At 39.1% G+C, this 13197-nt stretch overlaps 1 protein-coding gene across 3 annotated transcripts in view; it reads left to right on the top strand.

Annotated features, from left to right (window-relative positions):
* The window catches only part of npc1l1 (NPC1-like 1), a 48433-nt gene extending 35867 nt beyond the window's left edge, over positions 1 to 12566 (top strand). For all 3 annotated transcript variants that reach the window (XM_062049601.1, XM_062049602.1, XM_062049600.1), the window contains 3 exons: positions 1250 to 1363; positions 3564 to 3726; positions 10935 to 12566. In XM_062049601.1, coding sequence (XP_061905585.1) covers positions 1250 to 1363; positions 3564 to 3726; positions 10935 to 11134 — 477 coding nt within the window. In that variant the 3' untranslated portion in view covers positions 11135 to 12566. The remainder of the gene's footprint in view (positions 1 to 1249; positions 1364 to 3563; positions 3727 to 10934) is intronic.
* The last annotated feature ends 631 nt before the right edge of the window (positions 12567 to 13197 follow it).

The raw sequence follows: 13197 nt of genomic DNA, 5'->3' as shown, positions 1-13197 counted from the left end.
GTGCATGGGGGAGGTTGTTTGGGTTGATGCACTGATTGAAAGTGTATCTTGTGTTTTTTCTATGTAGATTTAGTTTTTTAAAAAAATAAAATAAATAAATAAAATTTTAAAAAAACATTTTTTATTTTTTATTTTTTATTTTTTTAGAACAGGCCCGCGGGCGACTCATATGGTCCTTACGGGCGACCTGGTGCCCGCGGGCACCGCGTTGGTGACCCCTGGTCTATAATATCCGTGTGTCCTGTCATGATGTGTACACATTTCTCGCAATATATTGTAAGTTAAGCCCTCAAAAAGGCTCTAGTTAGCGGAATAATAATAATAGTAGTAAATAATATAAATAATAAACTAGTTCAGGGATTCTCAAACTGTGCTACGTGTACCACTAGTCCGAGTCGTGTATAAATAGAGTATGGCCAACTCAGTTTCCGGCAATCTCCTCAATGATTGGACTCAAAAGGCACTCACGTGACCACAGCTCGGGCCCCGAAGCACCCACGGACAATGCCAAGCACCCACGTGGGATTGATGGCAACTTTCAAACTTTGAAATAAATTTTGTATAATCAATCTTGTTGATGTTGGTATTAGTTGCATGATAACAAGATCGTTGATTTTACAGTCTGTAACTAACTAAACCTAATCCATTTTTCACTGTGTCTAATAATGTGTTCTTTTAGACTTTGAATACATTGTACATAAACGAATGAAACGCATACTTACTCAACAGCCATACATGTCACACTAAGGGTGGCAGTATGAACAATGCCAACACTGTCATAAACAAGGTGCCCTGTAAAAGATGGGAAAAAGGTAAATGCTGGGGAAGGATGAGTAAAAAAAATACTATCTAGATTGAGCTCCTAAGTGGGGAAAAAACCTCCATAGCACAGCACATATACATATTACAACATCTCGAGACTTGCAACAGAGGGGAGGGGGTGGGAGCCACGGTGGCAGGCTGCAGCTCTTCAGGTGCTGCCCAGCCGTACATCACCAATAAGGGATTCGCGGCCTTGGTGTCGGGCAGTCGCTAGAATGTAATGTAATAGTGTATTTTAGTTTCCCTTACAATACCCAGTCACAGTTTTCAAGTAGGAGGGTCAAGTTATAAAAAAACAAACCACGCATTTTCCAATGAAACACCATCCATAGTTGTGAGCTAATAGCAGAGTCATTACGGTTATTTACTGTCATTCATGTCTTTTTTTCTGCTAGTTTAGTTATGTCTTGAACGCAACTCTTTGCAGGCGGTGGGCATCTCTGTGGAGTTTGTGTCCCACATGACAAGATCTTTCGCACTCAGCACCAAGCCCACCCGTGTGGAGCGAGCAAAGGAGGCGACGGCCAACATGGGCAGCGCAGTAAGTTTGAATTTATGACGTATAAAAAGTGTGTATCCTTCCAACCCAGTCTGTAGAGCAGGGATGTCCAACTGAATTGTTTGGGGGGGGCCACATTTCCAGAAAGCTAAGGGGAGGGGGCAGACTTCTCCCTTTGCTATTGTTCTTATTTTGCATATTCCTGAGAACCAGCGTCCTCTACAGTGGACATTTGATTTTTGCTGCATTTATTTCGTAAGAGTTACAGGAGCGTTATGCTGTTTTTTAAGAATCTGCTGCGTAAATGTGAGTCGCACAAGTTATTTGAACTGAACTCACAGGCCACCAGTCGAATAGCCCAAATTATGAAAAAGAGAGGACCTAAGATGGAACCTTGAGGAACACCACGAGTATAACTAAAGAAGTCAAACAAATGACTACTGACTGCAAATGGAGTTTAAAAAGTTACGTTAGTTATATAAATCACAAATGTGTAACTGCCAAAAAGGAGAGGATCTGATGAGGTGCCTTGAGGAACGCTGTCAGGTTCAAACACTGATGACATCTATTAAACAAGACAAGAAGCAAAGAATCAAACAGAGACAGAATTCAATTTGGACTCAATTGAGGAGAAACGTGTCGACCTGTAACCTCTTAGAGTGTCACCCACGCTCTGGCGAAAGATTGTACTCCTCCTTCTTTATTTTACTTTCTCCGACCACATGACCACAGCTGCTTCCAGAGGGAAGTGGGTCGTAAACAGCGTTGCCTTTGGTTACAGAACAGTTCAAAAGAAAAGGTCGTAAACCATACTTGCCAACCCTCCCGGATTTTCCGGGAGACTCCCGGAATTCAGCGCCTCTCCCGAAAACCTCCCGGAAGAAATTTTCTCCCGAAAATCTCCCGGAATTCAGCCGGAGCTGGAGGCCACGCACCCTCCAGCTCCTTGCGAACCTGAGTGGGGACAGTGGCGACAGTCTGTTTTCACGTCCGCTTTCCCACAATATAAACAGCGTGCCTGCCCAATCACGTTATAACTGTAGAATGATCGAGGGCGAGTTCTTGGTTTCTTATGTGGGTTTATTGTTAGGCAGTTTCATTAACGTCCTCCAAGCGCGGTAACAACACACAACAACAGCAGTCACGTTTCCGTCTACCGTAAAGCAGTTCATCTGCCGTAAACAGCAATGTTGTGACACTCTTAAACAGGACAATACTGCCATCTACTGGATAGCCTCCGGACCACTGAAATTCAAGTATTTATTTTATTTATATGTATAATAAAATAAATATATATACATATATATATATATATATATATATATATATATATATATATATATATATATATATATATATATATATATATATATATATATATATATATAGCTAGAATTCACTGAAAGTCAAGTATTTCATACACATATATATATATATATATATATATATATATATATATATATATATATATATATATATATATATATATATATATATATATATATATATATATATGAATTACTCAAGTTGGTGAATTCTAGCTGTAAATATACTTCTCCCCTCTTAACCACGCCCCCAACCACGCCCCCGCCCTCAACCACACCCCCACCCTGCCCCGCCCCACCCCCGACCACGCCCCACCCCCCACCTCCCGTAATCGGAGGTCTCAAGGTTGGCAAGTATGTCGTAAACACTTCACAGAAAAGGTCGGAAATGAGTTCAAAAAGATGTTCGTAAAACAGTTCAAAAAGACGTTTGTAAAACAGTTAAAAAAGGAGGTTCGAAAAGAGGTCATCTGGAAATTGGGCAGATCCTGCCTTCTCTCCGCTTTGTAGTCCTTGAGTTAGAACAATATCTTTCTGTTGATTACCATACATGAAAGAAAACAGAAAACCCTTCATGTTGCTTTCCCCCTTACACAGTGGAGTTTTACGAGCCTTCTTGGTAGGTTTCAAAGACAGCTTGTGTCTTCTTGCCGGGCACTCAATGTAACACAAAGTTTTTGTGATAACTTAGAAACAATTATTCTAACAAAGGCCTCAGTTCTGTAAATCACAAGTTTGGACTCCACTGTTCTGTTTGCTGGCGAGGTTAAAATATCAATGCAAGGATCTGCCAATGTGTTTACGGTGGTCCAAGTTCCTCTACACAACTGGAGCACTCTTGTGTTTTTAGCAATTTTATGCAAAAATGTTTTGAACTCAACTCGACTGCTTTACAGTGTTTGCTTTCAACCCTGAAGGTGTTTGCTGGTGTTGCCATGACCAACCTGCCCGGCATCCTGGTGTTAGCCTTTGCCAAAGCCCAACTCATCCAGATCTTCTTTTTCCGCCTCAACCTGGTCATCACACTCCTGGGGATGGCTCATGGACTCATCTTCCTCCCTGTGGTGCTAAGCTACTTTGGTGCGTCTCGTGTTTTCTACGTCATGGTAAGCCGCAAAGGCTGAATCAAGGCAACTGGACTCTTCTCGCGTGTTTTGAAAATCTTTAAACTAAAAGGCTTCTTCAATGCTAAAATTGTAGGTGTCTCTAATAGGGGTGTTGTTGATGTTGCTCAAGTGGCAAGTGAATAATCATCCTGCTTTATAGTGGCTCGTTTGCCTGGCTGGTGGCAAAACAATTCATTGGCATTCAGCGTGTGTCTCTGGTTTGTCAGAGGGGCCTAGACACATGTTCTCAAAAGCATACCGTACTGATGCACTTCAGACCCACAAACCCTCAGACAAAAGAAGAATGTTGTTTATGCAACCCTTATACAAACATATGGCACAACAAAGGAGAGCAATTCATGTAAATATCAAAGAGAAAGGACATCTCTTTTAAACAAAATGTCAGCGTTTTGAAAAAGATTACAAATCGAACTTTTGTGAAGTTTGGAGATTTTTTCCCCGCCATGTACATGAAGTAGTTTGTGGGAAAAAAATACAATTAAAAAGACGTCGGAAACGTTAATTTAATATTAATATATCTGATCAAAATTAGGGATGTCCGATAATGGCTTTTTGCCTATATCCGATTTTCCGATATTGTCCAACTCTTAATTACCGATACCGATATCAACCGAAACCGATATATACAGTCGTGGAATTAACACATTATTATGCCTAATTTGGACAACCAGGTATGGTGAAGATAAGGTCCTTTTTTTTAAATTAATAAAATAAAATAAGATGAATAAATTAAAAACATTTTCTTGAATAAAAAACAAAGTAAAACAATATAAAAACTGTTACATAGAAACTAGTAATGAATGAAAATGAGTAAAATTAACTGTTAAAGGTTAGTACTATTAGTGGACTAGCAGCACGCACAACCATGTGTGCTTACGGACTGTATCCCTTGCAGACTGTATTGATATATATTGATATATAATGTAGGAACCAGAATATTAATAACAGAAAGAAACAACCCTTTTGTGTGAATGAGTGTGAATGGGGGAGGGAGGTTTTTTGGGTTGGTGCACTAATTGTAAGAGTATCTTGTGTTTTTTATGTTGATTTAATTTTTAAAAAAAATAATACAATTTTTAAAAAACGATACCGATAATAAAAAAAAACTTTACCGATAATTTCCGATATTACATTTTAAAGCATTTATCGGCATCTCTAATCAAAATGAATAATAAGGTTGCGCGAGTCACATTAGAAATGTCTAAGATTACATACACCCCCTATCAAAAATACAAAATGGTTCATTCCACCTGGATAGCTTCAAACCTGACTTCGAACACTTCACTCAACACGGACGTCATAACGTCATCAAAACTCACCTTTAAGCATTCGCACACAGCAGCAACGTTTCGGAAACAATATTGAAGAGATACAAGGAAGGTAAAAATATAATAATAAATAAATGATAAAGGATAAATGGGTTATACTTGTATAGCGCTTTCCTATCTTCAAGGTACTCAAAGCGCTTTGACAGTATTTCCACATTCACCCATTCACACACACATTCACACACTGATGGCGGGAGCTGCCATGCAAGGCGCTAACCAGCAGCCATCAGGAGCAAGGGTGAAGTGTCTTGCCCAAGGACACAACGGACGTGACTAGGATGGTAGAAGGTGGGGTTTGAACCCCAGTAACCAGCAACCCTAGGAGAAAGTCATGTATAAGTTTCACTTTTCCTTCTCTTCATGGTTAGAGTGTCCGCCCTGAGATCAGTAGGTCGTGAGTTTAAACCCCGGCCGAGTCATACCGAAGACTATAAAAAATGGGACCCATTACCTCCCTGCTTGGCACTCAGCATCAAGGGTTGGAATTGGGGGTTAAATCACCAAAACGATTCCCGAGCGCGGCCACCGCTGATGCTCACTGCTCCCCTCACCTACCAGGGAGTGGAACAAGGGGATGGGTCAAATGCAGAGGGTAATTTCACCACACCTAGTGTGTGTGTGACCATCAGTGGTACTTTAACTTTAACTTATAATTGTGGTGCATTCAAAGACCCTTGATCAATATTTGAAACAGAGGCGTCACCAGGTTTTAAAGACCTGGGGAGACTTAACACCCAGGAGATGCACTAATAATAATATTAACGATGTAATGTTATGATTCATATTATCCACTTAATCATGCGTATATCAGACCATCTCTACTCAACACCCTGAAGCAAAGGAACACTTGAGAGATTTATAATCATGAATAATGATGATTTAATTTCACATTCTGGTCATTTTATACTGAATTTTCTAAACCAAATTCTTTAGGGGATGTATCTAGATATCTTCTAGATATGGTAATCCTATATTTAAAAAGTAAAAAAGCTAATAAAGGTTTTTACGTGTGTTTTAAAAAGCTGGCGTCAACCAAATCTATGCAGTAATTACTTTTTAGAGGGGAGATATTTTTGAATCTTTTGTATAGGGTTCCCAGAATTTGGTGCTACACCCCTGGGGAGGAACGCTGGTTTGAAAAAAGGTGTGTCAAACTAGAATTGACCTCGAGGTCTGCACAATCGTACAAAAATATCCTGACATCCCCCAAAGATTGTCTCGTTCCACGAGAAGAGTGGCCAATAACGAGTTGTTTTTGCCAGCGGTCGCAAACAACACTATATTGTGGGACCACACCCGGCGGGGACGTAAACTTAAAATTCTAGAACTGAAGGAGCCTTTTTGGATCAAAAGTGAAACATTTTCAACAAGAAGAGTCCAGTTGCCTTGGTTTACCTTTTGCGGATTCTTCTACACTGTAAGAGATGTTCAATGCAAATTCACAGAAAATGACTGGCTAATATATATATATATATATATATATATATATATATATATATATATATATATATATAATATAATATATTTACAGCAATTTACTGTAAATGCAGAGCTTTTATTTTACAGTAAATTACAATAAAGTTACAACTAAATATTGTAAATTCACAGTCATAATGTTACACTGTAAAAAAAAACAAAACAGGATTGCATAACATTTTTTCCACAGTAATCACAATTTACTGTAACTGTAAAAAAATATGATACACTTCTTTTTCACAGCAATTGACTACTATTACACATCAAAACCATTGTAATGATAGTCCTCTGTAATCCATCCATCCATCCATTTTCTACCGCTTGTCCCTTACGGTATCACAACAAATTACTGTAAATTCAAACTGATTTGTCTCCTAAGGGCTTCCGTAGACTAAGTTGTAAATTTTTGAACAGTACGTGGGGGTATGTTGTTAAAATGAGAGAGTAATTAACAATAAAAATTAAAATTGTGAAGGTACAGCAAATAGTTGTACATTTATTGTGATTAACTTTTAAGTCATAACTGTTTAGTTACAGCATTTAGTTGTAACTTTATGTAATTACCTGTAAAGATATTTCACAGTAACATTTACAGTAATTTACTGTAAAAGATGTTCATTGCAAATTCACAGAAACTAACTAATAATTGCATTACTTTCACAGTAACATTTACAGTAATTACTGTGAAAGTAATGCAATTATTAGTGTTTGCTGTACATTCAAAATAAAACCATTTTTGCATTGTAGTTAATTACTATGGACTATGATTACAGTATTTTACTGTTAATTAACAGTTATTTTTTTAATAAATATAAGGATATGGTGATTTATATATTTACAGTTAATTTCTATTACAGTATTTTACCATGACAAATACAGTTAAGTACTGTGAAATTCAGGCAAATGTTTACAGCGTAGTTCATTACAGTAAAGTTCCAACTTTATGCTGTAACTTTACATTTGTAATGTTATTGTTAACTACTCAATCGATTTAACAGCATAGCGCCACCTACTGTACAAGAGTGTGCGATGTAGTCCACGGAAACATCCCTTAAGACAGTGTTTCTTAACCATAGGGCCTGGCCGCGAGTGCCCCATAGAGGACCGCCAAAAAAAGCTGTGGTCCGTACGTGCCACAGCGGTACTCAGTTGTAATACACTTTTCCACCACTTGTGGCAGTATTGACAATATCAAACAAACAGAAGAAGTCTGGAGCTAATGTCATAGAACACTTTTTTAAGCACAAAGCTCATTTGCACTTTTATTTTATTGACAGTTTATTTAGGAAACATTCAGTACAGGCCAAAAGTTTGGACACACCTTCTCATTTCAATGCGTTTTTTTCTTTTCATGACTATTTACATTGTAGATTGTCACTGAAGACATCAAAACTATGACACCGGTGAAGGGAAAACCCTTTCAGGTGACTATCTCTTGAAGCTCATCGAGAGAATGCCAAGAGTGTGCAAAAAAGTAATCAGAGCAAAGGGTGCCTATTTTGAAGAAAGTAGAATATAAAACATGTTTCGGTTATTTCACCTTTTTTTTGTTAAGTATATAACTCCACATGTGTTCATTCATAGTTTTGATGCCTTCAGTGACAATCTACAATGTAAATAGTCATGAAAATAAAGAAAATCCATTGAATGAGAAGGTAATAAACTAATAATAATAATATATTTTATTTGTAAAAAGCCCTTTACATTGAGTAAACAACCTCAAAGTGCTACAGTGTATTAAAAAAATAAAAATTAAAAGATGATAAAAAATAAATAAAAATAAAAACTAGAACAGCCAAATAGCTAAAACTAGTATGCATATATCTAAAAAAAAAGATTTTATAAGGGTTTTTAAGCCTTTTTTTAAAAGCATCCACAGTCTGTGGTGCCCTCAGGTGGTCAGGGAGAGCGTTCCACAGACTGGGAGAGGCGGAGCAGAAAGCCCGGTCTCCCATTGTTCGTAGCTTTGTCCTCGGAGGCTGGAGGAGGTTAGCCTGTGTCGTGTGGAGGATTTGGGGGTGAGTAGTTCTTTGAGGTAGAGGGGGGCATTTCCATGGAGGCACTGGTGGGTTAGTAGGGAGATTTTGTATTCAACCTGAGTGGAACAGGAAGTCAGTGAAGGGATTTGAGAGTTGGTGTGATATGGTCATATTTCCGCACTCTCATCAGGTGTGTCCAAACTTTTGGCCTGTACTGTATATATCACCATTCTTTATTTATTATGAATTTTGTTAGTGTATTTATTTTAGCACTGTGTGATTGTATGAATATTTATTTTTCCTCCGTTTTTTTTTATAAGTTCCTTCTTTTGCAGCAGTGGCGTGCGGTGAGGTTAATGTCTGGTGAGGCACGACTGCATCATCACAGTCAGATTTACAAACATATGAACCTGCAGTGCAGGTGTACCTAATGTTGTGTCCCTGCGGTCGTTCGCGGCTCCTGCAGCGCGAGCATTGTTGTTTTTGCACTTTTTGGCTTCTTGTTAAGTGACTTTTTTTGGGTGGATTCGGTCTTGCACGTGGAGGGTTTGGGTGTGGGCTTTGGTTGGTGTGGCCGCGGCGCTCCCGTCGGGGGTGCATTCTGCGGCGGAGGTGCTTTGCACCAGGAGGCGGGGTTATGAGACAAGCCTCACACAGTGTGTCTTCGCAGCAGAGTTTTATGAATACTCAGCACTAAAAATACGTTACACACATACAGTTGTTGACAAAATACACTGTACATTATATACCTCAGCTAACTAAACTATGGAAATGTATAATATAATTCATATAGCAATACAGTCTCACTGCACAGCAGGCCAGCAGTTAGCCGAGTCATTGCGCACAATCCATGTTGAGGCACAAATCAGTGACGTGCCTCAACTGGCTGCTGATCACCGCACCGTCTCTTCTCAGTATTTGAACGGCAAATGTGAAAATAAAAATAAAAATAATCTAAAACTGGTGAAGTTAAATGGAAAATAACTTTAGTATAATCACTGGATACACATAACAATGTAATTATTATTTTTTTCTTTTTACTTTTTTTTTTCTTTCCATGATGGCAGGTGAGGCCGTGCCTCCCCTGCCTCTAGTGACGGTACGCCACTGTTTTGCAGTATATTTGTTTGGTATTTATTTTTTATAATCAGCCTGACCTAAGCCTTAATAATAATCTTTGTAATTAACACATGCTTCCATATCACTTGACAATGTGTATCTTGTTGAACTCAAAGTAAGTTAGATTTAATGATTGCATACGATTAAAACTGAAAGAGTAAGATTACTAATTCAGTGTTAACTAACATTTGAGTGGGCCCCGGGGCCCTCTGGAGTGGAAAGGTTGGACCCCAAGGTCAAAAAAGGTTAAGAGACAAATCAGTTTGAATTTACAATTATTTGTTGTGATATTACAAGGATATTGTCATTTTTTTATAGAGGTGTCCGATAATGGCTTTTTTGCCGATATCCGATATTCCGATATTGTCCAACTCTTAATTACCGATTCCGATATCAACCGATACCAATATATACATTCGTGGAATTAACACATTATTATGCTTAATTTTGTTGTGATGCCCCGCTGGATGCATTAAACAATGTAACAAGGTTTTCCAAAATAAATCAACTCAAGTTATGGAGTTTATTATTGAAGTCACAAAGTGCATTATTTTTTTAAACATGCCTCAAAACAGTAGCTTGGAATTTGGGACATGCTCTCCCTGAGAGAGCATGAGGAGGTTGAGGTGGGCGGGGTTGGGGGGATGCGGGGTTGAGGTTGGGGGGGGCTGGGGTTAGGGGGGGGTGTATATAGTAGCGTCCCGGAAGAGTTAGTGCTGCAAGGGGTTCTGGGTATTTGTTCTGTTGTGTTTATGTTGTGTTACGGTGCGGATGTTCTCCCGAAATGTGTTTGTCATTCTTGTTTGGTGTGGGTTCACAGTGTGGCGCATATTTGTAACAGTGTTAAAGTTGATTATACGGCCACCCTCAGTGTGACCTGTATGGCTGTTGACCAAGTATGCGTGGCATTCACTTGTGTGTGTGAAAAGCCGTAGATATTATGTGATTGGGCCGGCACGCAAAGGCAGTGCCTTTCAGGTTTATTGGCACTCTGTACAGCGGCGTTTTAAAAAGTCATAAATTTTACTTTTTGAAACCGATACAGATAATTTCCGATATTACATTTTAAAGCATTTATCGGCAGTCCGGTACTATCGGACATCTCTAATTTTTTACAGTAATTTGATAGTATTTTACTGAAAATTATACAATTGAATACTGTGAGATCCTGGTAATTGTTTTACAGCACACCCAGTATTCGTGTCGTCCAAACTGGTAAGCGAGCTCGTTTTCTAACCTCCTTTGTTTGCCGGTCGCAGGGCCCGGCGTGAATAAAGCGGTGCTGTTGCAAATCCAGCAGGAGGAATGGAAGGCCCGCCAGGAGCTGGAGATGAGAAACAACATGAGACAATTCTATCACAACATGAGCTACCAGGACGACGAGGCCAAGGAACAGGTGCACTCCCAGCCCCAGACGCACATCAGGGAACAAGAGGAGGACAGGGTTGACCGATTCTGAGCGGCACAATTGTTGTGACAAGTTTATTATACCTCACCAACAAACTGACGTAGAGATGGACAAACAATAGTGTGGGGAGATCTTAGTCTCCAATTGGAAATGATTAACCTGAACATGTACCTCAATTATGGACTGAACACAACACAGTGCAGTATTCTCCTCCCACTAGTGCAGTGTTTTTCAACCTTTTTTGAGCCAAGGCACATTTTTTTCATAAAAAAAAATACGGAGGCACACCACCAGCAGAAAAGGTTAAAAAATGAACCTCCACCAGGTTGTTGTGACTTATTTTGAGTTTGTCGTTGTTTCCAGTGTGTCGTGCTTTAGTTCCTGTCTTGCGCTGTTATTTTGGTGACCCTTCGTGTTTTGTTGGTGTTCTCCTGTAGCAGCGTCACACCTTCCTTTGAGTGCTATTGCCCGCATCCGTTTTGTTTTCGCAATCAAGACTATATTGAAGTTGTGCGTACGCTATCCTTCTATGTGGGGACATTGTGTCGTGTATGGATGTGCTTTGTGGACGCTGTCTTTGCTCCACACGCTGTAAGTTTTTGCTGTCGTCCAGCATTCTGTTTTTGTTTACTTTGTAGCCAGTTCAGTTTTACTTTTGTTTTACATAGCCATCCCTATGTTTCAGTGCCTTTTCCTAGCGGGACTTGCCTTTTGTTAATTTTTGGTTTAAGCGTTACATACCTTTTTACCTGCACACTGTCTCCCGCTGTGCTCTGCATATTGGGATCACGACAAACCATCCTTGACGCGTTCCGACTTCTACACAGCAATGAACTACCTGCTGCCACCTACTGATATGGAATAGGGAGTATTACAAGATTACCCTGCCAAGCTCTACACAGCACAGGCACAAGACAACGGCACATTATTATGATTATTGATTTGCAAAACATATTTATTGGACCAATTAGGTGAAGTTGCATAATTTCCCACGGCACACCAGACAATATCTTACGGCACACTAGTGTGTCGCGGCACAGTGGTTGAAAATCACTGCACTAGTGGACACCAGCACTGTGGAATAAGGACAGCACATGGACACATGTTCTTGGAATTTCCTACTTAAAAAAAAAAAAATTAATTGTTTTGCGTATGCATTACATTAGCACTGTTTTACATGAAATAACACACTCCAGCATTTCCGCAAAAAAACCCAAGTTGGACTTTGAACTTGTTGTTGTTGCAGGATCTTTGTAATGATCATTGTAGCTTATTCTCACACTGGTTCTGCTCCGTGAGGCAGAAATGTCAACTTTTTTTTTTTTTTGCACCATACTTGTAGATGTTGCACACCGGCTTTATGGACGATTGGATAGAGGCTGTATTTATGTTGTCAAGTTGAAGGGAGGAGAACTTTTTCCTCCTACTCCTCCTACCTCTCTAATAAAGCTCACCAAGTCGTTGTCAATTTTCAAAGAATTACACTTGCCCCATGGCCACAAACAGGAAAGGAAGACATCCTGCCACCTTTGCTTCTTGCAAAATGCCTGTCCTCTACTTAGACTTAGACCAGTGGTTATTAACCTTGTTGGAGGTACCGAACCCCACCAGTTGCATATGTGCATTCACCGAACCCTTCTCTAGTGAAAAATAAAACATTTTTTTCTTAATTTAATCTTAATTTATAAATAATAATCATGAAATTATGTTAGTATATTAAATAAATACTAATAAAGATATATTTTACAAACAGAAAGTTACAGGAATGTACACATGATCCCATGTTTACATCTCATTGTGCAACATGTGAATGTTTTAGTGGGAACTAAATGCAATATCTGAAAGGGGTACACATTATTTCCAAAGCAGGACCCCCACCCAGACATACAATACTAGTGCACAGCTCATGAAAAACAATATGTTATAGTCATTGTAAGTGGGCCAAAACACTTATATTAGAAAATAATCTCATGGAAACGACTACTGTCATTTGATTATAATAATAAAAAAAACATTTAACTTGTTATTTAGCCAGGTTTGGGACAGGTGTTGCTGGTGTGGCCACAGTGAATGTGCACGTCTGACGTCGCTCACATGTGCTCCACTGAATGCTC

The sequence above is a fragment of the Entelurus aequoreus genome, linkage group LG06 (assembly GCF_033978785.1).
Source record: "Entelurus aequoreus isolate RoL-2023_Sb linkage group LG06, RoL_Eaeq_v1.1, whole genome shotgun sequence".
In the NCBI taxonomy this organism is placed as follows: domain Eukaryota; kingdom Metazoa; phylum Chordata; class Actinopteri; order Syngnathiformes; family Syngnathidae; genus Entelurus; species Entelurus aequoreus.
This window is presented reverse-complemented; position numbering and strand designations above follow the sequence as displayed.